This window comes from Suillus discolor, assembly GCF_016758755.1.
Source record: "Suillus discolor strain FC423 chromosome Unknown F5147scaffold_44, whole genome shotgun sequence".
NCBI lineage: Eukaryota > Fungi > Basidiomycota > Agaricomycetes > Boletales > Suillaceae > Suillus > Suillus discolor.
Genome location: NW_024541291.1, coordinates 124,255 through 147,478, shown reverse-complemented (window position 1 = coordinate 147,478; position 23,224 = coordinate 124,255). Strand labels below are relative to the sequence as shown.

General features: G+C 49.4%; 5 protein-coding genes across 5 annotated transcripts; 4 read left to right on the top strand and 1 right to left on the bottom strand.

The window, feature by feature from the left end:
• Positions 1-3,021: 3,021 nt before the first annotated feature.
• On the top strand, positions 3,022-4,484 carry F5147DRAFT_580488 (uncharacterized protein; the record flags this gene model as incomplete). The annotated part of the gene is made up of 2 exons (XM_041431549.1): positions 3,022-4,153; positions 4,228-4,484. 2 exons carry the CDS (start codon positions 3,022-3,024, stop codon positions 4,482-4,484), a joined length of 1,389 nt encoding a protein of 462 aa, XP_041290514.1.
• Positions 4,485-4,898: 414 nt separating this feature from the next.
• Positions 4,899-5,112, top strand: F5147DRAFT_580443 (ribosomal protein S30; the record flags this gene model as incomplete). The annotated part of the gene is made up of 2 exons (XM_041431544.1): positions 4,899-5,017; positions 5,067-5,112. Coding segments are annotated over 2 exons (165 nt in total), but the record flags the coding sequence as incomplete, so codon positions are not given.
• A 1,585-nt stretch (positions 5,113-6,697) lies between these two features.
• On the bottom strand, positions 6,698-11,637 carry F5147DRAFT_746704 (uncharacterized protein; the record flags this gene model as incomplete). The annotated part of the gene is made up of 13 exons (XM_041439876.1): positions 6,698-7,263; positions 7,314-7,424; positions 7,479-7,485; positions 7,516-7,779; positions 7,833-8,083; positions 8,143-8,434; positions 8,487-8,684; positions 8,736-9,128; positions 9,259-9,420; positions 9,476-10,352; positions 10,411-10,829; positions 10,878-11,506; positions 11,562-11,637. 13 exons carry the CDS (start codon positions 11,635-11,637, stop codon positions 6,698-6,700), a joined length of 4,245 nt encoding a protein of 1,414 aa, XP_041290512.1.
• A 1,491-nt stretch (positions 11,638-13,128) lies between these two features.
• F5147DRAFT_775962 (uncharacterized protein) lies at positions 13,129-16,803 on the top strand (the record flags this gene model as incomplete). Its single annotated transcript, XM_041441798.1, has 9 exons — positions 13,129-13,544; positions 13,593-13,681; positions 13,732-13,902; positions 13,953-13,977; positions 14,036-14,650; positions 14,707-15,073; positions 15,131-15,251; positions 15,304-16,446; positions 16,493-16,803. 9 exons carry the CDS (start codon positions 13,129-13,131, stop codon positions 16,801-16,803), a joined length of 3,258 nt encoding a protein of 1,085 aa, XP_041290511.1.
• A 3,009-nt stretch (positions 16,804-19,812) lies between these two features.
• Positions 19,813-23,146, top strand: F5147DRAFT_775961 (uncharacterized protein; the record flags this gene model as incomplete). Its single annotated transcript, XM_041441797.1, has 8 exons — positions 19,813-20,228; positions 20,277-20,365; positions 20,416-20,586; positions 20,637-20,661; positions 20,720-21,331; positions 21,397-21,763; positions 21,820-21,940; positions 21,993-23,146. 8 exons carry the CDS (start codon positions 19,813-19,815, stop codon positions 23,144-23,146), a joined length of 2,955 nt encoding a protein of 984 aa, XP_041290510.1.
• Positions 23,147-23,224: the final 78 nt, after the last annotated feature.

Below are 23,224 nucleotides of genomic sequence, written 5' to 3'. Positions count from 1 at the left end.
TCACCCAATTCTAGGACGACAGAGGATCCTCCCTCAGACAGAGATTCGTCTATCGGTAGACCTTCTACATCCGTTTCTCCCACCCGACCAAATGTTGGATCTTTGGTCCAGTTGGACTACAATCCAGAGCCTCTGGACAACTGGTTTCCGCAGGAGCTACTGAACGGAGGGCTTGGTTCCCATGGTTCTACATGGTGCCTTCCTATGGACCCACTGCAAGAATCACCGATAGCTGAAACTGCCGGCCTGGATACTGTGAAGGAGTATTCAAGTCCGGGTTCTAGTACATTCCAAGTGCGTCTTGAACACGTTCGCCAATTCCAAAATCTCACTATGACACTAGGAGGCCGTCACCGCCAATATATCTCACTCTCGGCAGCCATCTGATCGCATGGTACGTCTTTTGACACTGGTTTTCTGCTTGTCGGTCGTTGCGGCAGGAAATTACGTTCCGCTTCACTTCGACAGAGTTCCAGAGAGAAACATATGAGCTGATTATACTCTTAGGCACCTTCCGCTTCGAAGAAGTCGATCCCTGCCCCCATTTTCATACCAGAAGTTGAAACTGCTCCTACCGAAGCTCCGACTAGGCGGTCAACAGTGGGTGTCGAATCTTTGGGGACGAATCAACAGCCGGTTTCGAATACCTCCCCTCCATCCCCCATGGATTCGGACAATATGTCCGCTATATCCGGTACCACACTTGCTCGTGCCCTTATCGGAAACTCGTTCATTTTGTCGTCGAGTGATCGGGGATCGCGATACCGCAGTGGCATGACGCGTCAAGATTCTGCCACTCTTCCCGGTTACGACCATCTATTCATGGAGGTCGCGCTTGCACATGACTCGAGTCGTGACTCAACTGTATCCCATGTGCCTCTCCTGCCTCCAGGCTCAGGAGTACTCCTACTGGATCAGGCGAGAAAGTCTGCCATCCAAGATAAAGAACAAAAGTCTCCAAATACCAGCGCATCTACCACGGCGTCCCTACCCTTTGGAGCTTACTATGTGTCTCCTGATATCATCATGCATTCAGGGTTATCTAGACGCATTTCTCGAATATCAGAGGTTCCTTCGCCCGTGCCGACAACACCAATGTCGCCAGAGTCAATTCGCGATGCACAGCCAATGAAAAGTGGTAGCTCTATAGCTGCAAGCAGTATGCTCGCAAGGATGGATGAGACTGATTCGGACGTTCCAAACACTGCTTCTCACACACCCGCGACAGCTTCATCATACCCATCACTTCATCAAACGGGAACAGGCGTATCAAGCGCTTCAGCCCAATCATCAGAATTTATCCCTTCTAGTCCAACAGATGGTTTGGATGGATATCACTTTGTTGATCCTGAGCCGTCACAGCCTGTTGCATCCATTAGTTCTGATGCCAATGCTCTGCAGACGAAATCCAGTGATGTTAGCCTTCGGAAGCGCAGAGTAAGAGCACAGGGAGTAACGCCATCGTTGAGGAGTGGGAGAAGTAAGCGTCTCCGTGTTTTTTTTTCCGTTGCCATTCAACGTTCTTTAGGTTTCAAGACGTCAGATGGACGACCGATCAGCATTTTTCAACGCAATAAAAAACAGATCAGGCTTCCCATCGGCGAACGCCCTCGTTCAATCCTCGTCCCACAAACACCAATCACCCCTGCATTGATTGCCTCTTCTATCGCGCAGTGTCCCTCAGCACTATCCCAGTTCCCTCTGGTACCTACTTCTGCAGTTCCTGCTGGCCATGTCGAGATGCCATTGACAGCCTTTGCAGAGTCGGACATTCCCAATACTAGCCCACTTTCCGGTACAGGGATCTTTGCACAAAGTCAGCGCGCAGAACGCGCTCTTGGACGCTTGACTGCCAGCCAGGAGTATGACCTCCTAGATTACGCTATCAACGTGAGCCCCGGTTCGCAGAGTTCATCGACTTACCCCTCCTCGAGCGCTTCCACTGGGGAACAGACCTTCCCCGAGACTCCAAACATCTTCACTCCATTATTCTCGCCTAACTTTACTGTGCCCATAGCAGCACTCCAGCGTCCTGGACGCCTTCAGGCGCCTAGATCGGCGACCCATCCTGTACCACAAGTTTTCGCTGGCACAGGCGCGTTGTCTCGGGCGATGACACTGAGTGTTGCACTACGAGAAGAGGGTTCAGTGGGAGATAATAGTTTTCTTAACCTTTGCAGGCCGGTGTCTACTGCGTCATCGTCGACACCTTCGTCGGAACCTGTCCCCCCAGAGATCACTTCGGATGCTGCACCCGCTCCAGCGTCCTCCCTTACAGGGCAGAAGACCCAAACCACTGACCAGAATATTGAAGTCGCAATACAGCTACAATCATCCCCTGTTGACCCCGTTATGCGTTCTCCAGTCCATCGTGTATCCACAGGCAGCGATAGGCTGCAAGAGGACGAAGTTTTGCAAGCGCTTGTATCCAATTTTGCATTATCAATCCCTTCGATCATTTCCCCGAATTTACTCACATCTACAACACAATCACACACTCTGGTCGAGAAGCCTTCGTTGTCCTCAACGTCTGTGCCCCTCCCAGAATTCAAACATGCATCACCCTCCCTTCCATATACCCGCTCTGGGAGCATATCCTCATTGACCTCGCCATCCAATTCACCAGGCACTAACTTATCATCATTCGGTCTTAATCTTCAACCTTCCAGCACTAATTTATCCAGCCCTGCCGTATTATCACCGAACTGCCCTCCGTTCCTCAGCCCCCAGCCGCAAGCGGCATTTTCAAAGGGCATATCCTCAGCTTCCGATCCTTTATCGCAACGCCCTGAATCTGATTTTCATGTCGCTGGTACCTCATTTTTACCCTCAGTTTCGCCGCCCCCTCCCCCTACTCCTCCAAGGAGTCCGTTGCCACCATCATCTGTCAATTCATCACCATTGTTGACGCCTTCATTCGTAGCTCCTCCCTCATATCACAGTGCGATTTCAAATGAGAATGATATGTCTCTGGCAACAAGTACTAGTGGCGGTGCATCGTTGCAGGAGACCAACTCGGAAATGAATTTTTTCGTCCGTCCACCGTCCATTTCTGCTACCCCTAGCCCGCCTTCCAACATCAGGAGTCGAACTAGGGCTCGACCACCACTGCCAATCGGTCCACGCAAACCTAGCGGTCCTGGTCAACCGCTTGGGTCATTTGTACCCTGGATCAGGGAGCGTGGCGGATCTGTGTCATCTGTGGGCAGTGGCTATGCTCATGGTTCCGGATCAGGCTACGCATGGCGCAAACTGACTGCTGCTGCTTCGACACCGGCGCCGAAATTCCAGACACCACCCCCGAGGTGGCGAGGGATGACCTTGGAGGCGGCTCAGTGGACGCTTACGCGGCATGAGCTTCAAACGATTGTCTCAAGAGCCATCAAGCAGTCTGCGGAAGCCTCATCAATACGTCTTCTCAGGACAGAGACGTTAGATGTAGACATTCCTGAGGAAGTCCATCGCCTTGAGATGCACCACACCGACGTTAAAATGAGGTACAAGATGCTCGTGCGCAAGCGGTGGCAGCTTATGGGCACCCTCGCTGGACATCTGGATGGTCCAGACATGTGCGATTCTATGACTGCTGCACGCACCGTGGAAGAGCTTTCTGAAGTCTCCAGCACTCTTGACCGGCTCACTGACGAGCTCCATACTACTGTCGAGCAGCTAGGTCAACTGAAAAGTTTACACGTTGTACACTCTGCCAGCGCACTTGCCATAGCTTTGAGGAAGGTCAACTCGGTCTTCCTTAATCAGGTCTCCGAATCCCAGAAACTTCGAGAACAAATGCACTCAATGGAGGCTGAAAGAGATGAGGCATGGAAACAAGCGGAGGATGTCGCCCAAGATTTTGATAATCTTTCGGATCAGGTTCTAGAGAGCCGCAAAGAGCAAGTTGAAGAAACGGCAGCGTTAAGGCCGTCAAGTAGGCGATCTGCGCAAGTTTCGGCCTTTCGAAAGTCGAGCATACGTCTGTCTAAAGCAGGCTTGCGCTCTATCAGCAAAAGTCAAAGTCAGCGTTCTTCTGTCAGTAGCTCAGGTACGCGCACAAGCCTGGTGATGTCGATGTCTGCCACCTCAGACGACATCCCTCCGGTGCCGCCGCTACCTTTATACGCACCGCGTGGCATTGTCCCGTCAAACACGTCTGGTCGTAGCTCTCTAGGCAAGTTAACGTTCCATTTATACTAATAGTTCTGTATCTGACGACATTTATCAATATAGGATCCACTTCGAACACGTCATTTTCTGGTGCTCGAGCCTTGGCGCAAGCTCAGAGAGAGTTGTACGAGATGTTGGGCCTGGCTCCTCAAGAGACTTCTAGCGAGGCATCTTCTAGGCCACGCTCCATGTCTGGGTTGCTTGGTCCCAGATGTGTGCCGCTTAGCTCGAGACCAATGTCCGACGTGATTATCATACGACCTCGCGCTCGAGAAAATAGAGCCATACATAGTGTGCTCTATGACGACGTGTGCCTGTGAAACACTTTATGGAACATCGATACCCCTTGCCTTCTGTCTTGATAGCGACAAATTATGTTGGCGCAGCTTGGCATAATGATGAACTGATGCATAGATATTTATCTACCTTGATACGGACTTGGAATTATACATGGACTATTTACTAACGACCGACATGCGTGGTACATGGTGTGCGTTGTACTTATAATAATTTACGATTAATTCAGTTGCACTTCTGAATATTCATCAGATGGAGAGCAGTGGTGGCGTTCTATCCTCGGCATTTGCCGGAACCTTATCTCTCTAAACTATACAGCACTAAATTGGTTACTCACGTGCATGTAGTGTCGAAGTCCGCCATCGTCAAGCACCATGGGTAAAGGTAAGGCTGCTCGCGCTCGCAATCCGCACATGTTGACCGTTGCATCATGAACAGTTCACGGATCTCTCGCGCGTGCCGGTAAGGTTAAGTCGCAAACACCAAAGGTTGATAAGCAGGAGAAGAAGAAAACGCCAAAGGGCCGTGCTAAGAAGCGCATCTTGTACAACCGCAGGTATGTATAATTTTAACCCTTCTGTAGTTCAAGCTAACTGGCCTGACAGATTCGTGAACGTAACGACGCTCCCTGGAGGCAAGCGGAGAATGTGAGTACTGAGTCCTTGATGATATCGATGAGCCGATCCTTCACACGCCCATATTCTTTGTTGGTATTTCGAAGTACTAATGAACCGATCTTACTTCCAGGAACCCCAACCCCGAAAAATAAACACACTCGAGAGGCATTCTCTCCTTCGGCTGGAGGGCCGATGGACTACTGTCATGATAGAAAAGGAGGACAGGAGCGCTCACTCAATCATCGTTTCGCAATACTCGCATCTTTTTATATCTCGTCTCCCTTTCCCCTTGAGTTGCAAGTGCAGCGCTTTCTGCATTTCAATTCCACCACGCGTCGTCGGATTTTGGCTTCGGTTGAGCATTCACTCAGCAAAAACTGTAATTCCTGCATCATTTTTATGCTACGATATGCGCTATGTCCAATCCAATGCTATGACAGTTGTAAAATGGGCGCTGCACGTTACTCTGGGCGAGCGAACTTGAATTCAGATACCCGAAAGATTAGCTATGCAAGTCGTCGGCCGGATGGAGGATGATTACAGTACCTTTCAAACAAAGATCTTAATGGATTTCAAGCAACTATGGGCGCCGGCCATGGCCTTGCCACACTTCACAAACACCTCTTCCTTGTCCCGATAAGTCTTGAAATTATTATATCCGAGTCGTAGATGAAGATCTCGCGGCCATTGCACGAGAGGTACCATCCCAGTTGCAGCCTGGACAACTTCCGGGTTTGTTGATAAGTATTTCTAGTATTCAATGTATGACAGACATTTTATTGAATGCGCCATCAGGAGTCAAAGGCGATCTGTCCGGGTGGACTTTTCTGAAGATAACTCTTATTAGCTTGGCTCCTGGTGTCTGGAAAGAATTGTCCAGATGTTGACGAGGATTACTTGCGTAGAAGAGGATACCGAACGTGGTGGTGCAGATGATGATGCTGGATGTTGCCGTTTACTGAGTCCACATGTTGGCATTGAGGGACAAGTCAGATGGGAGTAGTGAGATCTGGAGGAGCACGAGTACGTGCATTGAAGACGGTCTGGAGATGAAAGTGCTCCAGCCCATCTCGTTTCCTCTGCTCGTGCACGTCGCGTTCCTCCAAAGACCCTCGTCCGCGAGTCGCCTTAGAAGCATTGAGCCACTGCTTTACCAGCCGAAAGCGGCCAAGATGCTGAACACGAGGCTAGCATAGGCGAGTGTTGGCATTCATACAGTTCAAGAATATCCCGTCGACGAGGGAAGATTGGATTCGTAACGTTCGGACCCTGAATAAACCAGCCTGGTCGGCGGTCGCCTATCAGATTTGTAGTGACAGGTCTGATTGACAGGAATGCACAAAAGTTGGGATAATACCGGTGCTGTCTCGGGGGCTCGTCGCTTGCCCGCGAGAGGAAGTCACGAGAGGATATTGCAAAGGAGAACTTGAAGTGATGCTTGCAAGCACTTGCAAATGGTCGATTTTGAGACAAGAGAAGATTCAGCAGATTCTTATGAGACCAGTTGATAGTAATCGGCTACATTTTGGTCTCTAACCCTACCTACAGTATAACAGTAAATAGCAAGATAAAGCCATGCCTGACAAGTCACAAATAAGTATAAAAAATCCTGGCTCGTACTAATGACGAGCACGTTTTCTCCTGAAAATGATTTCAGTCAACGGGCTCTGTTCTCGAGGGGCTTCATCTCCGGGGGTATCAGCGTCACTGTTAGCTTCCATAGTTTCAACTCCACTCTTCTCTCCAGCATCCTCATCATCCTCATCTGTCCTCTGCCGTTTTCGTGTAGGTGGAGGGGTGATACCATTAGATACAGGAGGGACAGGTGGTGTCTTTGTCGGTGACCTGCCATACGTTGCTTGGGGACGAGAATGATTCCTCGGTGTGGCTTGCTCTTGCTCTTGCTCGTGCTCGTGCTCGTGCTCCGCCTGGACCTCCGGCTTAGCTTCGGGTTTTTGTTTTTCATTGGCTTCTTCCTGAACCCCAGCCTCTGGGTCGCTTGTTTCAAGCTCCGACAAAGACGAGGTAGGAGACCGCTGGCGGCGTAGAGGACGCGGTTTCGGGCGTGGTTTTGGGGCAGGAGGTTCTTCTTCAGCTGGTTGAGGTTCTGGTTCACTTTCTGATTCGTCGCTAGTGACCATTGCTGCACTCTTTGCGCCTTTAGCCTTTCTACCTTTTGCACCACCTGGTAGAGGGGATAAGTCGGAAAGCCTATTTCAAGCACGTAGTACGTACCTTTATCCTTTGCCATAATCGAAGACAACTTCTTCTCGTACGCTCGCTGGGGTTCCCAAATTTTGGATGATGGCGGAACCTCGATCTTAGCCTGAGCAAGAACTTGATCCACTGTGAGCTTTGCTAAGCCATTTTGTCAGTTAATCCCTCTTCCTTTCGAAGCACTTGCAACCTACATCTTTAAGGCGTCTCGGCTATCGACAGCAGCCAGAAGAGGTTGCAAGACCCTGAAGAACAAGATAGCCGTTTTGCGCCCCTTTTTATTCTTGGCAGCCTCGTATGTGCCAATGCGCTTCACAATCCAAGTAAGGAGGTTCGTATGTGTTTGCACGATGTATTGGCTGTCAAGCTTCTTGATAATCGAGAGCTGTGCACCTCGGATCATGAAGCTCTGCCCGAGCTGCTTGGCGAGAGCAACCACATGGTCTTCCCCGCGTACAACAGAGTCAAGGACAAGTGTAAATGACTGAATGAAGTATTGTTTGGCGACCGTCTGCAAAGAACACGCATAAGACATACCTCCTTCAGTGCTTGAGTGACAACATCAACCACAATATTGCCATTCTCCCGGTACATCCCTTCTTCGCGCAGAGAATCGATGATTACCTTCGTGCAAAGATCAAACGCAGGTCCAAGCCGTCCATAATGTGCGAGTAGCACAGCGCTATGTCTCACATGCACAGCGCCTGCGCGAATAGCCCTTAGGAACGTGGAAATCGTTCCCATGAACACGTACTCTTGTTCGAGACGGGTGCGTGTCAGTGGCTGCTCTACATGTCATGACCGAAAATCTCAGCGATCGACGAAAGTACCTGACACAAAGACTAACCTTTAATGGCAGGCGACTTAGCTTTGGTTTTACCCTTCTTGCCCTTCGCAGGCACATTCTCCTCGCCTGAGCTCTCTCCGCTTTCACTTGCCTCTTCTTGCGCAGGCGCCTGTCCCTCTTCGAAAAGCTCGGCGTACTGCTCGATCGCAGCTTGGATGAATCCTGCACAGCGATACTGCACCTCGTCATCAAGCTCAAGTGGCAATGCAGCAGTCGGTAGCACACGTCCATCTGGTGTCGTTGTCTGTTCCGCGCAGAAAAGAATGTGTAATGTTATAAGATTCTGGAAGGCCTAGAAAGGTGTCAATATCTCCCGGATCGGAAAACTAGTGGAAGAGACATACCGCACGTTTAACAGCTTCGGCAGTATTCGACTGCGTGCCAACTGCGTATTCTACCAACTTCTCGAGCAGAGAGTCCCGTTGCTCACGCAAAGTTTCCATATACTTCTCATCTTCTAGTGTCGCCTCCTTAGCGTCGGGCAAGCTCCGTGTCTTCCACATGATATGTAGGCCGAGAACCTGCAGTCCCTGCTCGATCATCTACACCATTCCAATTAGCCACACTGACAAAACACACAAAATAAAACACACCCTCTCTTCTTCCCTATACCCCAACCGTCCCCGCTCTACGAGTGCAGCAATAATATCCCACACACAACTCTGCTTCCCGCCCTCGCTCTCTTCCATCCATCCGCACATATCTCTCATCCCTATTAGTGCACACACTCGCGCGCACACAGCACCTAGCGCAAGCACCTCGTCCTCATTAAATCCGGCTACCTCGATCTCCTCGCGTCCGCCAACAGCGTCACGGAGCTGCGCTGCAAGCTCGTCCTCGAGTTCCAGGATTTTTGTGCTGTTGGTGTTGCTGAGCGAGGGACAAGAGAGAAGGTGCATGATGCAGGCGACAGCAGAAGCGAGCACCGTTTGGGCGGAGTGGGAGAGAAATTGCTTAGTGATGTCGTCCCAGAGATTGGCGTAGGCCTATTGATCACACGTGAGTATCGCCGAGTAGGCAAAGAAGTAAGAAGAGTGTCAGAGAACGAGAAGAGGAAATATTCGAGAGACTAGATAACCGAACAAAAATGGATCAAAGGTGTCAAACACAACTCACAGTCATCATCCGCATCTCCAGATATAGTTCTATGTTCATTAAGGGTGGGATTAGCAACACATTTGCAATCCGGTTGGCGTCCGTCTGGTACTTGATGAATAACCTCGGTAGACCCTTAATCAGTGCACGAGTAAGATCTGATATCAGCGTCTCGTCCTCGCCCTGCAACCAATGAATCTTAGCCTTCAAGTCATACTCGATAACCAGTGGCACTCACCTTTTTCGCAGTGCCAGCGAGAGCTTTTGCTCTTTGGAGTGACGCAATGAGCACCTCTAGCAACACACTTTCCTCTGTCTCAGTCAGACGCCACGCCTCGTCTACGGTATTTTTCGCAGAAGCAGCGATGGAGTCGTCTGCGGCATCCAAATCCTCCTCGCCCCCTCCGGCAGAGTGATCGAGCAATAGCATCTCAAGAAGCCCCTCCCACCCGCTCGCAGAATCTACATCATCCCACAGAGCCTCCACAGCAAGCGCCGTACGCCCCTTAATGTCTGTACTCATAGCCACTCCTCTCTGCGAACCGTCCTGGCTTCCATCCTCTTCCTCCACACGCTCGCGATCCCAACGCACAAGCAACATTGCCAGCGCCTTGGCGCCCGCTCGTTCCTTTCCTTTCTCGCCCACCTTGCGTCCCGCCAGCCGCTCCTCAACAAGTTCGTTCCAGAGACCCCCAACAAAACCTGCCACCGCCCTCCTCACGCGCACCTCGCCATCGAACACGAGCTGACACATCTGTTCTCGTTCCTCATCTTCCAGCAAGCCGTGCTGGTCGACTGCACCTAGGACGCCAAGTACAGCGGTGCGCACGGCGAGCTCTGTATCATGCGCTGCCATCTCGAGAAGGCGGGGCTTGAAGCGCGCGGTGAAATTCATGAGGCCACTGATGTATTCGGCCTGTGCGTAGACTGCTGATAAAGCACGGACAGCTTCGAGGCGGACGGGCGTGGCACTATCGGAAAGAACCCATCCAACATAACGTAGGTAGGACGCGTCAAGGAAATGGGCAGGGTAGTGTGTAAACCAATGGCCCATTGCACGCACACACTCAGCGCGGATGTGCGGGTCAAGATCGCGGTACCTGTGCACGAAGACACTGGGGAGAAGGCATGAGTGAAAGGATTTAGAGTAAATAGAGTAAATAAGACACTTACCCATCCACGATCTCCTTCAGATACTCTGCGAGGGCAGCACGACGTTTTCTCACCTCCGCCGCCTTGCCATCCAGATCCTTCTCCCTCACATTTTGCGCTTTATTTGCTGCGCGTCTCTTCCGTTCTCCTTCGCGCTGTCGCCCAACAATCTCCGCCTCTTTCTCAACTGCTGCTGCTACTTGACACAGTGCAGTCTCCACCTCCAATGCAACTGCCGTTGCTGTATGCCGGAACGCTCGAATCTGTGAACTGCTCATCGCAACGACCCAGGTCTGCAATGTAGTTACCATATCACTCGTGTACAGCGCTCCGACGTCAGCTGCACTTAAAACCAGGCGTGAGATCAGCTCACTCAAGGACACTCGGAAACGCTTGAAAATTGGCAACTTGGATGTCAAGGGGTATATTGGTGAATTTTCCTAGGTAATGTGAGCAATAGCTTATGATTCAAAGTGTCTTGCTCGTACCTGTTTCAGTCCCTCAGTAAAGTTATCAAGCGAGTCGACAACACCGTCATAGTCTAGAACTTCATCTGCATCCACTGAGTCATTGCACCCACATGCTCGTAGAATACAATTGATAAGCTCTGCTTGAGCGGAACCCGGAGTCTGGGCTAACGAGTCCAAAAAGTCCTCTGCGGTAGACTGCAGTGCCGCGGACGGATTCATGATAGCGTCTACAACAAAAAATGAACAAGGTAGATACAAGGTAGTGGGTTCCGACGCACTGAAAAGAGGATTGTCTGCAGAGATCTTGGTCTCGGTCGCCAGCTTGTCTGCATCGAAGTCTCCGTTGGCTCTAACTTTACGTTTGGCAGGTTTAGGGGTTTTCTGAGGCTTCAGCACAGTATTCTTCGCCATGCGTGGTTTCTTTGGAGGAGGAGGACCCTTAGATTTCGCCTTTGCTTTACGTGACGCAGTGGCCTTTCCCTTCCGTTTGGCAGGGCGGGTATCTGGTTCGTCGTCGTCGTCGTCGTCGTCAACTCCGTCAGCATCATCCTCATCGTCTGCTTCAACCTCAGCGTCACCCATTTCCTGTTCGTCTACCTGGTCGTCCTCCTCCGCATTGCGTTTGCGCTTGTTCGGACTTTGACTTCCTATTCGTGTATCTCGAATCAACGGTACCAACGAGGAAGATGAAGGGGCACGGACCTGAGGCATAGGGTTTTACTTGTTTTTTATCACGCTGAGAGCGTCGTGGGGCTGGCGAGCCCTCAACGTCAGTCATTTTTTGAGATAGTCGGATAGTGGTGTAAGTATTGAGAAGAACAAGAACGCGTCCGAAGTCGCGTGGACGCGTCAATCAGCACTTTTTGCCAGGATCCTCCTAAATTATAACCCTAACCCTAGGTTCAATGTGTTTGTTTCACTGTTCCTTTTGTTGCGTTGAACGTATCGCGAGTCCAATACGCCAGCGAGTCCAGTTGTACCCAGAGTCATGCAAAAGGGTTATTTCGGTGGTACTCGCGATCGACTGTCGACGTTCTGGAGGGAGTGATTTTTTGATCGTCGTCAACCTCCTCAGTCAGGTTGCTCATGACGCGACTAGTAGGAGCCTTTGAAGACTCCAGTGTTTTGCACTCAACCGAGTCAATCGTTTTAGTCTTCTCATCCTACTTCAAGATCACTGCCTACCACTTTGTCCTCTGTGGTTGACACAAGTTGCAGATCGGTCGTGAGGGGATCAGTTTGCAGAAGACACAGTTCGACTTTTGAGGTGAGCCTGAGTTCGTGACTTTGCAGAACCTTGGCGATTATCAGTAAGTAGTTACGCCGCGCACTTTTGACCTCGTGCTGCCATTGATGTTCTTCCATTACAATAGAATCCAGATACGCCCAATGACCTGGCTCTTGGGAAATATTTTCACTATCGTTCCTGATTCCTGCCCATCTGTTTCATATCAGTTTTATCAATCATCTACAATAAACGCCAATGCAGGGTCTCAGAGTTACAAATAGGCCAATGGGCGCCTGCCCTCGATCTAATGCGGCGCTGCCAGGGTAGCGTTTTCACTGCCCAGATAGACCGAATCACTGGCGCTATATCCGCTTTACCTGTTTGGAAATTTGCGGGAGAAAGCGATTGCGGTGTTCTTTTGACGATGTACTACTCTGACACAATGGACGGGTGACTCGTCAGAACAGTGGTTTGCAGAATAGGGTCTGCTCTTGCTCTTCTCGGCCCACCTCCATGATCCCTTTGCGCAGTATTTAGATGCGTCAGCCGACACAGGGCCCGGGATCATTAATCAAAGGGGTGCAAGCCAGGGCGTGAGGTGAATGAGAGGTGGGATGTGTTAAATCTTGGAAGCGGATGGGCAAGGGTGTGGGGCGTAGTTGGAGAAGGCCCGAATTTGATATACCCTTCTGGGCGTCAGGAATTGGAGGACCGTAATGCTAGTGGGTTCGTGTTTAACCCTTCAGAAAGGCGCCTGAGCTCTTTTAAGTCGGACATCCAGGAAGGGGCTCATGGTACTCCTAAGTTCGCAAATCAAGGGTGTGTCATGGAGTGCTTCCTAGCTTCATGTTGATGATCTCAAGCTATTCTTGGGTGAAAGTTTCTATTCCTGCAACTCAATCATATCGCATTATACTCATTTATCTATGTAGTCCCTCTTATCGATCATCGATGGGTCCTCGCAATGCATCAACAATGGACTACCGGCCCGGGGCGCCTTTCCTTAATTTAAAGTCACCGTGGTGGTTTTCCACTGCTTAGATGGATCCCATCACCAGCGGTCTCACTATTCTTCAGCTCGTTCAAACAATAGCCCAAGCTTCAGCTCTCTTGTATGGATATGTTGCTTCCGTCTGCAACGCCGACTCGTCCTGTCAAGATTTGCTCAATGAGCTCAGTGCAGTTGGTGGCGTCCTCACTACAGTCATGGCGATCGAGAGGGACGACTCTCTTCCACCCAATCTCAGCCATGCACTTTCAACCCTGATGGCTACAGACGGACCGGTCGCAAAATTACTGGTGGAACTAAAGAGCATTCTGCCAAACGAACAGGTCGGGAAAATGAAGACGATTTCCAGATTGACGTGGCCATTCAAAGAAAAGGAAGCAGGCGCGATCATCGATAGATTGAAAAACTACTGTGGCGAGATTACGAAAATGTTAGCAATTGACACATGGTGATCTTACCTACTTGTGATGATCGCTAATACTAATGCTATCGCAAGGAACACGCTCAAGGAAGTCAAGCATGAAATCCAGCAAGTCAATTGGATACTCCAGGAACATTCTGCTGCACAAAAGGTGCGCGAACAAGGTGAGTCGCTGACTGTCGGTTTCCTCCTCAATCCGTTCAAACATGCATAGCCAAGGAACGTCGAGAGTTACTTGAATGGATGAACCCTGTGTCTTGTGAAGAAAAACATGCCACCTCCCATGGCCAGCGCAACCCCGGGACCGGTCGTTGGATTTTCCAAAACGATCAGTTTGTAGCTTGGAACAACTCGGATCGCGCATTCCTATGGTTGAATGGCCAGGGTTAGGTTTATCATTTGCCATTGCTTGCAGGTCGCTGATACTCGCAACAGCTGGTCACGGAAAGACTATCCTTGCGTAAGTTTAGACTCGTCTGGAGAACTTTCAGAGCCTACATGGACTTGTTATATTTCAGCTCAGCCGTCGTAGACGAATTCCAGGGTAGCAATCAAGCAAAGCCACAGACGCTCGCCTTCTTCTATTGCAATTTCCGAGACGACAGGACGACAAACGCGGCTGCAGTATTGCGCTCCTTGGTTGTTCAGCTGCTTCAACAATCTAAAGACGACTGGATCACAAAGATAGGCGAGCAGCAAGAATCAAACACAGAACGGGACCTTGATTCTCTGCGAAAGCTCTGGAAGCACCAGCGCGATGGAAAGCCGCATCCCATAGATCTGGGGTTTCTACTGAAGCTTCTTGTTGAAGCGTCTACGCTGGTTTGTCGACCAGTCCTCGTGATTGACGCCTTGGACGAATGCAGGGACTACCCCGAATTGGTCGGGCATCTTGTGAACCTTGCTGAAGACACTCGGTTACGACTTTTCGTTACCAGTAGAAGCGAGCCAGACATCCAAGACGCCTTTTATGGTCTTCCCACCATGCTGCTGAAGGACAGCGCAGAACAGATGAAAGCAGATATATGTGCGCATATTACTGAGCAGCTCAACACTCAGAAGAAATTATCACGCCTACCCCACGAGCTGAAAAAGACAATTTTGGAGAAATTGTTAGGAAAAGCAGAAGGCATGTAAGTAGAGCAATCTCCGCTTGCTCCTCGGAAACTCTATATTGTATCATACGCAGGTTTCGCTGGGTTCAGTGTCAACTGGACGAAATCGTGGCTTGCAAAAGACGTATCGACATTGAGGCGGCCCTCGATAACCTTCCAGCTGGACTCTACGAGACGTATGATAGGATTATTCAGGCTATCAAACGCAGAGGACGAAGTGACTACCAGATCGCCCGGAGTTGTTTGCTTTGGCTAGCCGGCACGTTCACCCCGCTGACGCTTGATCAACTCAACGAAGCAATGATGATTAAAGTCGGACAATCAAATCTTAATCCGGACCTTGGTGTAATGGACCCCATGGATATCGTGGCCGCCTGCGGAAGCCTCGTGACTTACAACGAGAAAACTCAGGTCGTCACTCTATCTCATTATAGTGTCAAAGTGCGATATATTAAACTCCGTCATCCTGCTCTTCCGCTGATGTACTATGGTAACCAGGAATATTTGATCAGTCGTCCTAATAACATCTTCAAATCAATCTCAGACATGCACGCACGGATCTGCGAGCTCTTGATCACGTATGTGTTATGCGACTTTGTGGATGAGATCTGCGCAAAACGTGCAATACTATCTTTCTCGTACAATGAGCCGCGAAGCTGATGTTTGGATAGGTGAACATCCAGCTACACAACCATATTGGTTGGAACGTTGTGCTGATGTTGCCGATGTCAGCAAAGACCATCCGTTGCTAAGCTATGCAATTCTAGGATGGAAGCACCTTGGACATGTTTCGGATGAGGATCCGGATGTTATGCGCGCCCTGTCACGGCTGAACTTGGAGTTTCTTCGAAACAAAAAGAAACATCGTGTTCTTGCAATTCGACAGAGTAGATTTCGCTCCATTACTACTACTACCAATAGGTGGTTGAGTGCTGCCGTGACTTTACCCTCACTTCTATTCATCCCACTTAAGCACGGCAAGCCGTGGATGGTCGAATCTCTAGTCAAGCAACATCCCTATCTCCTGGACGTGGATGTCGCCCCTGGTTGGGGTTCTCCCTTCATGTTTGCCATTGCCAAGAGTTCTGACTGCCTCAGTATTTTCCTGAAGCCAGGTGACCACCTCAACAAGCTTTCTTCCATCAGCCCCCATTCATACGGAATTTGGATTAGCGACGGCTCCTATGCTCCAATTTCCTGGGCAGCTGCGACTGGTAGCGAAGTCGCCGTGGATTTCTTGCTGTCACATACAGGGGTCAACCTACCCAACGATATCCTGTATATGGCTGCTATGGCGAACAAACCGTCACATGAATCTATACGCAAATTTCGCCTGCGCGGTGCGGATGCCAATTTCACAGTTGACGGTCATACCCCTCTCCATCGTTTTCTCTCCAATCGGCCATTCTCTAGCAAACTCCAACCGCTACACATCGTAAAAGCGCTCGTTGAACCGTCTTGTAATCTTTCTTTGCAAAACCGGACTGCCCGAACAGTACTACACATTGCTCTTGATAACTATCTGGAAGATAGTGTCGCATACCTTCTCGAGCAAAACGCTGGGCTGTCAGCAACGGCGACTCTGCTTCCAGACATGTGGATCTGGGCTATGAACAAGACGTGGTTTCCCAAGGTTCAAGAAGCGGTTCTTGCTGCAGATCGACCGTGCACCAGAATTAAGGGAAAGGTTGATGTTACTGCGGAATCCGCAATCGTCGAGTTTTCAGTCGCAGCCACTGCCGGCCGCGATAACCCTAATCCGATTTGCGCTGTCGTTGTTTCAGCGATACTCAATAGCGAGTTCGAGGTGTCAAGTGAGTGACCCTTCCACTCAGCCATATAATTCACCGATTAGTGAAGCATTCGGCCTGTACGTTAATGCCAAGCTTTCATATTGTAACCAGTCACTTCAAAAGAAAGTCCAAGAATCCCCGAAATATAATTCCCCCAGACTCGAGTTAGACTTTGCATGGGAAAGTGGACAGCGTATCTCTAGTCGCTTGTTCGATTATCATCAAGAAGACAAAGTTACCAGGATGCTACAGCAGTTAACCGAAGATGAAGACTTGACGGGCACCTCCCTTTTTCTTGAGTTGCGCAGTCACACGTCCTGTGTCTCTGAACTTGAGTACATACTCGACATCTATAGAGGTCCTTTGCCTTATTCTTGATGTATGTGGTAATTTTTTTTAAATAGTGTTTTCATCCTTAACGGACAGGCCAGTGTAGTTGTATATCCGTCGTGTTCATTGTTGGCGCATTCTTTGACCTTCTCATGTACAATTGTCGACCAGTACGAGTACGTCTGAATTCATGTAACCGTGAGTCACTGCCTTTATTATGACTGCTTTCCTTATCTGGCTTGGGGAGGCTATCAAACACCTTGTTTCGATCAGAACAGTGCCAAACCACTCGCAGTAATGTTACCAATGTATGATATGGTGATGAGACGAACATAAGCGAGTCTACGCCGTAACGCTGGTGTCAGAATGCTCGTAGACGTACACATAGCGATAACGAGAGTATAGCATTGATAATGGCGACATGGAGGCGTGGCAGATAGATAAACGTAACTCTATGTAGGCGAATGCTTTCCGAGGAAAGAGCAAGCTGAAGAAAAATGAAAGGCAGGAAAGAAAAGGAGACCTGACAAGTGACAACGCGATGAGACTGACCTTCAGTGTGTGCCATCGCTCCTCGTCTGCTCCATGCTAATCCCTGCTGTTCTCTGGTATGTGCTCGTCGTTCCGCGAGGTGATGATTAATAATTTTCAATACCATACACCCCATGCTGCTCCTAATGATCCTGTCGGTACTCCTGCCGTTGAAAGGCTGCTTGTCCTACGTCCCACGATACTCTCTGATGTCTCGGCGTAGTCTCATGGTACCGTGACCCGAAGCTGAAACGCTGCCATCGAAACGGAAAAGGGAGCTCGTTGAAGGACGCTTGAGACGAGGACGAACTTGTATTTGTGTAGGGAAAGACGGTTGTGTTTACAGAGCGGGTCCTGAGTAATGGAGTGCTTGAGACGGAGCATACAATGTTGGTGTGGAACACGCCAAACTGCACGTAGTGAGGCACGTTATGATCGGAAGAGGTGGAGATAATTCAGGCATTATAAGAGGCGAAGCTTTAGGCAGGGAGTGAGATGATGAGTGGCGGATGCAACATGAAATAGAGGGCCTAGACGTCACCGGCAGCTTTGGCACAGACAAGGCTCAGCCCTGGAATCTTTGATTTGTAGCACTTTCTGATCGTACGTAGTTTTTTCAGAGTTCCTGGCGAAAGACAGGTTTAGGTAGCTAGCTAGATTTGAACTCTATACAGCGAGGATCAGAACAAGAACGTCGATGGGTTTAACCGGCGCGGTAATGGAAAGGTTGGTATCGGGCCGAACTTCCGAAGGCCCAAGGTTACATAACCCTACACCTGGACCCGTTATTTCTCAAACGCCATCATGCTCTTTCTTAGAATTGATACTTAATGCACTCAAATTGTGCAGCATATACCCCAACAGAGCGATGAAGGCACAACCATGGCACGGAACGAAGGTAAGGAGCACAACGGTGTGTGGTGGTGTTCTGTTCTCGAGTTACTACTAGCAGTAGCGAGATGCTTCCACGTCGGATAATGTGGCACGAGACGAGGCTTTCGCAAGAGTACACGTCTATTCACTCGAGTGAGCGACGGGCTTGGGTAGAATTTGAGTAGTGGAGTGGCGCCACGCGTGCAGCAAACGCTTGAAGACAAAATAAATCACCACATTATGTAGCACATGGAGGAACACGCACACTGAGGTACAGTTTATGTTTTCCTTGCACGCTGTCTCACACTTACATTAGTCTGCTCCTAGACTCGTTCTAGGTATAATCAATGTCATAGCGGTTCTGTCTGCAACGCTGAGGTACAGTTTATGTTTTCCTTGCACACTGTCTCGCACTTACATTATTTTGTTCCTAGACTCGTTCCTTAGTTCCACTTACAACATAACGAAGCGCACTTTGTTGATATCAACGTTGAAACGTTAACACATCGAAGTTACTAGTACCGATGTGCTCCCGCAGGTGAGTACTAGAGCCTCCGACTCGGATTCGATCGTTATGCGTGCCCCGGAGTGCTAAACGGAACAATCAGAACATAATAAAATGAGGTTTCATTGGTTTAAACAAATTGAATCATAATATTGCAACATTTGCAGTCGGCTCAGGATCGACAGGTAATGCAGAAATCCATACTAAAAACCATTTTCAGTATGGGTCCGGCCCAAAAGAAGTCTAGAGAAGTGTATCAATTCCTACTTCTATTCCGTTCACGGCACTTCTCAAACAGCTGTAAGCTGTTCCATTGCTCACGTAGGCGTATAAAATGAGTACGGCTGGTTGATGTGGACCTCCACCCCAGTTCTCTCCCCCTTACACACCGGTTACAAATGCCCTCCAAGGCAAGATCATTGCTCGAGCTCACCAGGCTTCACTGGTTTCCAGTGGGGTCTGACTTCATTGTTCTGGCCTTTCGGTAAGCCAAAAGATGCATGGGGGACACTACTCGTCGGCTGATTTTATTGTACCTAGCGTGGGGCTCGCTGGCGGCATCATACTATGTAGCATTACCCATGAATGAAGTTGTCATGAACACTTTGTTCTATGCGTTGTTAGGCACACTGGTATATAGTTGCGTCATCAATGACATGCTTGATCGCGAGTTCGGTCGCAAAGTTGGTATGTCGATTCCGTTCCGATCGATGGGAGGTGGGATGTATCAAATCTTGGAAGCAGGTGGGCAAGGGTGTGGGGCGTAGTTGGCGAAGGTCCGAATTTGATATACCCTTCTGGGCATCAGGAATTGGAGGACCGTAATGCTAGTGGGTTCGTGTTTAACCCTTCAGAAAGGACGCCTGAGCTCTTAAGTCGGACAATCACGAAGGGCTTAGGGTACTCCCAAGCTTGCAAATCAAGGGGTGCGTCATGGAGTGCTTCCTAGCTTCATGTTGATGATCTCAAGCTATTCTTGGGTGAAAGTTTCTATTCCTGCAACTCAATCATATCGCATTATACTCATTTATCTATGTAGTCCCTCTTATCGATCATCGATGGGTCCTCGCAATGCATCAACAATGGACTACCGGCCCGGGGCGCCTTTCCTTAATTTAAAGTCACCGTGGTGGTTTTCCACTGCTTAGATGGATCCCATCACCAGCGGTCTCACTATTCTTCAGCTCGTTCAAACAATAGCCCAAGCTTCAGCTCTCTTGTATGGATATGTTGCTTCCGTCTGCAACGCCGACTCGTCCTGTCAAGATTTGCTCAATGAGCTCAGTGCAGTTGGTGGCGTCCTCACTACAGTCATGGCGATCGAGAGGGACGACTCTCTTCCACCCAATCTCAGCCATGCACTTTCAACCCTGATGGCTACAGACGGACCAGTCGCAAAATTACTGGTGGAACTAAAGAGCATTCTGCCAAACGAACAGGCCGGGAAAATGAAGACGATTTCCAGATTGACGTGGCCATTCAAGGAAAAGGAAGCAGGCGCGATCATCGATAGATTGAAAAACTACTGTGGCGAGATTACGAAAATTTTAGCAATTGACACATGGTGATCTTACCTACTTGTGATGATCGCTAATACTAATGCTATCGCAAGGAACACGCTCAAGGAAGTCAAGCATGAAATACAGCAAGTCAATCGGACACTCCAGGAACATTCTGCTGCACAAAAGGTGCGCGAACAAGGTGAGTCGCTGACTGTCAGTTTCCTCCTCAATCCGTTCAAGCATGCATAGCCAAGGAACGTCGAGAGTTACTTGAATGGATGAACCCTGTGTCTTGTGCTGAAAAACATGACACTTCCCGTGGCCAGCGCAACCCCGGGACCGGTCGTTGGATTTTCCAAAACGATCAGTTTGTAGCTTGGAACAACTCGGATCGCGCATTCCTATGGTTGAATGGCCAGGGTTAGGTTTATCATTTGCCATTACTTGCAGGTCGCTCATACTGGCAACAGCTGGTCATGGAAAGACTATCCTCGCGTAAGTTTGAACTCGTCTGGAGAACTTTCAGAGCCCACATGGACTTGTGATGTTTCAGCTCAGCCGTTGTAGACGAGATTCAGGGTAGCGATCAAGCAGCACAGACGCTCGCTTTCTTCTATTGCAATTTTCGAGACGACAAGACGACAAACGCGGCTGCAGTATTGCGCTCCTTGGTTGTTCAGCTGCTTCAACAATCTAAAGACGACTGGATCACAAAGATAGGCGAGCAGCAAGAATCGAACACAGAATGGGACTTTGATTCTCTACGAAACCTCTGGCAGCAACAACGCGATGGAAAGCCGCATCCCACAGATCTGGGGTTTCTACTGAAGCTTCTTGTTGAAGCGTCTACGCTAGTTCGCCGACCAGTCCTCGTGATTGATGCCTTGGACGAATGCAAAGACTACCCCGACCTGGTCAGACATCTCGCAAACCTTACCGAAGACGCTCGACTACGACTTTTCGTCACCGGTAGAAGCGAGCCAGACATCAAAAAAGCTTTCCATGACCGCCCCACCGTATCGCTGAAGGACCGCGCTAAACAAATGAAAGCAGATATACATCTGCATATCACGGAGCAGCTCAAGACCCGAGAGCGCCTGTCATGCCTACCCGAACCACTCAAAGAGACTATATTAAACAAACTGTCAGGAAAAGCCGAAGGGATGTAAGTAAAGCGGCATCGTGATTCACTCGCTCCTCGGAGATTTATTGTCGTATGATCACACGCAGGTTTCGCTGGGTTCAGTGTCAACTAGATGTCATCATGAAGTGCAAAAGACCTGACAGTATTCGGAAAGCCCTCGACAACCTTCCGGCAGGACTATACGAAACGTACGATAGGATTCTTAACTCCATCGATGAAAGAGGGCAAGATGATTTCTCGATTGCCCAGCGTTGCTTGCTTTTGGTAGCCGGCGCATTCACCCCTTTGACTCTTGACGAACTCAATGAAGCGATGATGATCGAAGTGGGACGGCAGAGTCTTAATGAGGACCTTGGCGTTACGGACACTATGGATATCGTGGTTGCATGCGGAAGTCTCGTGACCTACAACGAAAAAAATGGTGTCGTCACTCTATCTCATTATAGCGTCAAAGTATGATATATTGAACTCCATCATCCTACTCATGCGCTGATGCGCTATCCAACCAGGAATATTTGACCAGTCGCCCTAATAAGATTCTGAAATCAATCTCAGATATGCACGCACGGATCTGCGAGCTCTTGATCACGTATGTGTTATGTGACTTTGTGGATGAGATCTGCGCAAAAGGTGCAATTCTATCTTTCATGTACTATGAGCCACGAAGCTGATGTTTGGATAGGTGAACATCCAGCTACACAAAGAAGTCCATTTTTTTGGGAACGTGCTGATGTTGCCGATGTCAGCAAAGACCATCCGTTGCTAAGCTATGCAATTCTAGGATGGAAGCACCTTGGACATGTTTCGGATGAGGATCCGGATGTTATGGACGCCCTGTCACGGCTGAACTTGGAGTTTCTTCGAAACACCAAGAAACATCATATTCTTGCAACTCAAAAGAGTGAATTTCACCTCACTACTACTACCAATAGGTGGTTGAGTGCTGCCGTGACTTTACCCTCACTTCTATTCATCCCACTTGAGCACGGCAAGCCGTGGATGGTCGAATCTCTAGTCAAGCAACATCCCTATCTCCTGGACGTGGATATTGCCCGTGGTTGGGGTTCTCCCTTGATGTTTGCCATTGCCAAGAGCCCTGATTGCCTCGGTATTTTCCTGAAGTCAGGTGACCGCCTCAACAAGCTTTCTTCCCTCAGACCCGGTTTTTACTACGGAATTTATATTGATGACGGCTCCTATACTCCAATTTCGTGGGCAGCTGCGACTAGTAGCGAAGTCGCCGTAGATTTCTTGCTGTCACAAACAGGGGTCAACCTACCTAGTGATATTCTGCATATGGCTATTAGGGCGCACGAACCGTCACATGAATCTGTACGCAAATTTCGCCTACGCGGTGCGGATGCCAATTTCACAGTTGACGGTGATACCCCTCTCCATTATCTCCTCTCCAATCAGCTACGCTATGCCGAAATCCAACCGCTACCCATCGTAAAAGCGCTCGTTGAACCATCTTGTAATCTTTCTTTGCGAGACCGGACTGCCCGAACAGTACTACACATTGCTCTTGATAACCATGTGGAAGGTGTTGTCGCGTACCTTCTCGAGCAAAACCCTGGGCTATCAGCAACGGCGACTCTGCTTCCAGACATGTGGAGCTGGGCTACAAACAAGACGTGGTTTCCCAAGGTCCAAGAAGCAGCTCTTGCTGCTGATCAACCGTACACCAGAATTAAGGGAAAGGTTGATGCTACTGCGAAATCTGCAATCGTCGAGTTTTCAGTTGCAGCCACTACCAGCCGCGATAACCCTAATCCGATTTGCGCTGTCGTTGTTTCAGCGATACTCAATAGTGATTTCGAGGTGCCAAGTGAGTAACCACTTCCACTCAGCCGTATAATTCACCCATTAGTGAAGGCTTCAAGCTCATTAATACCAACCTTTCGTATCGTAATC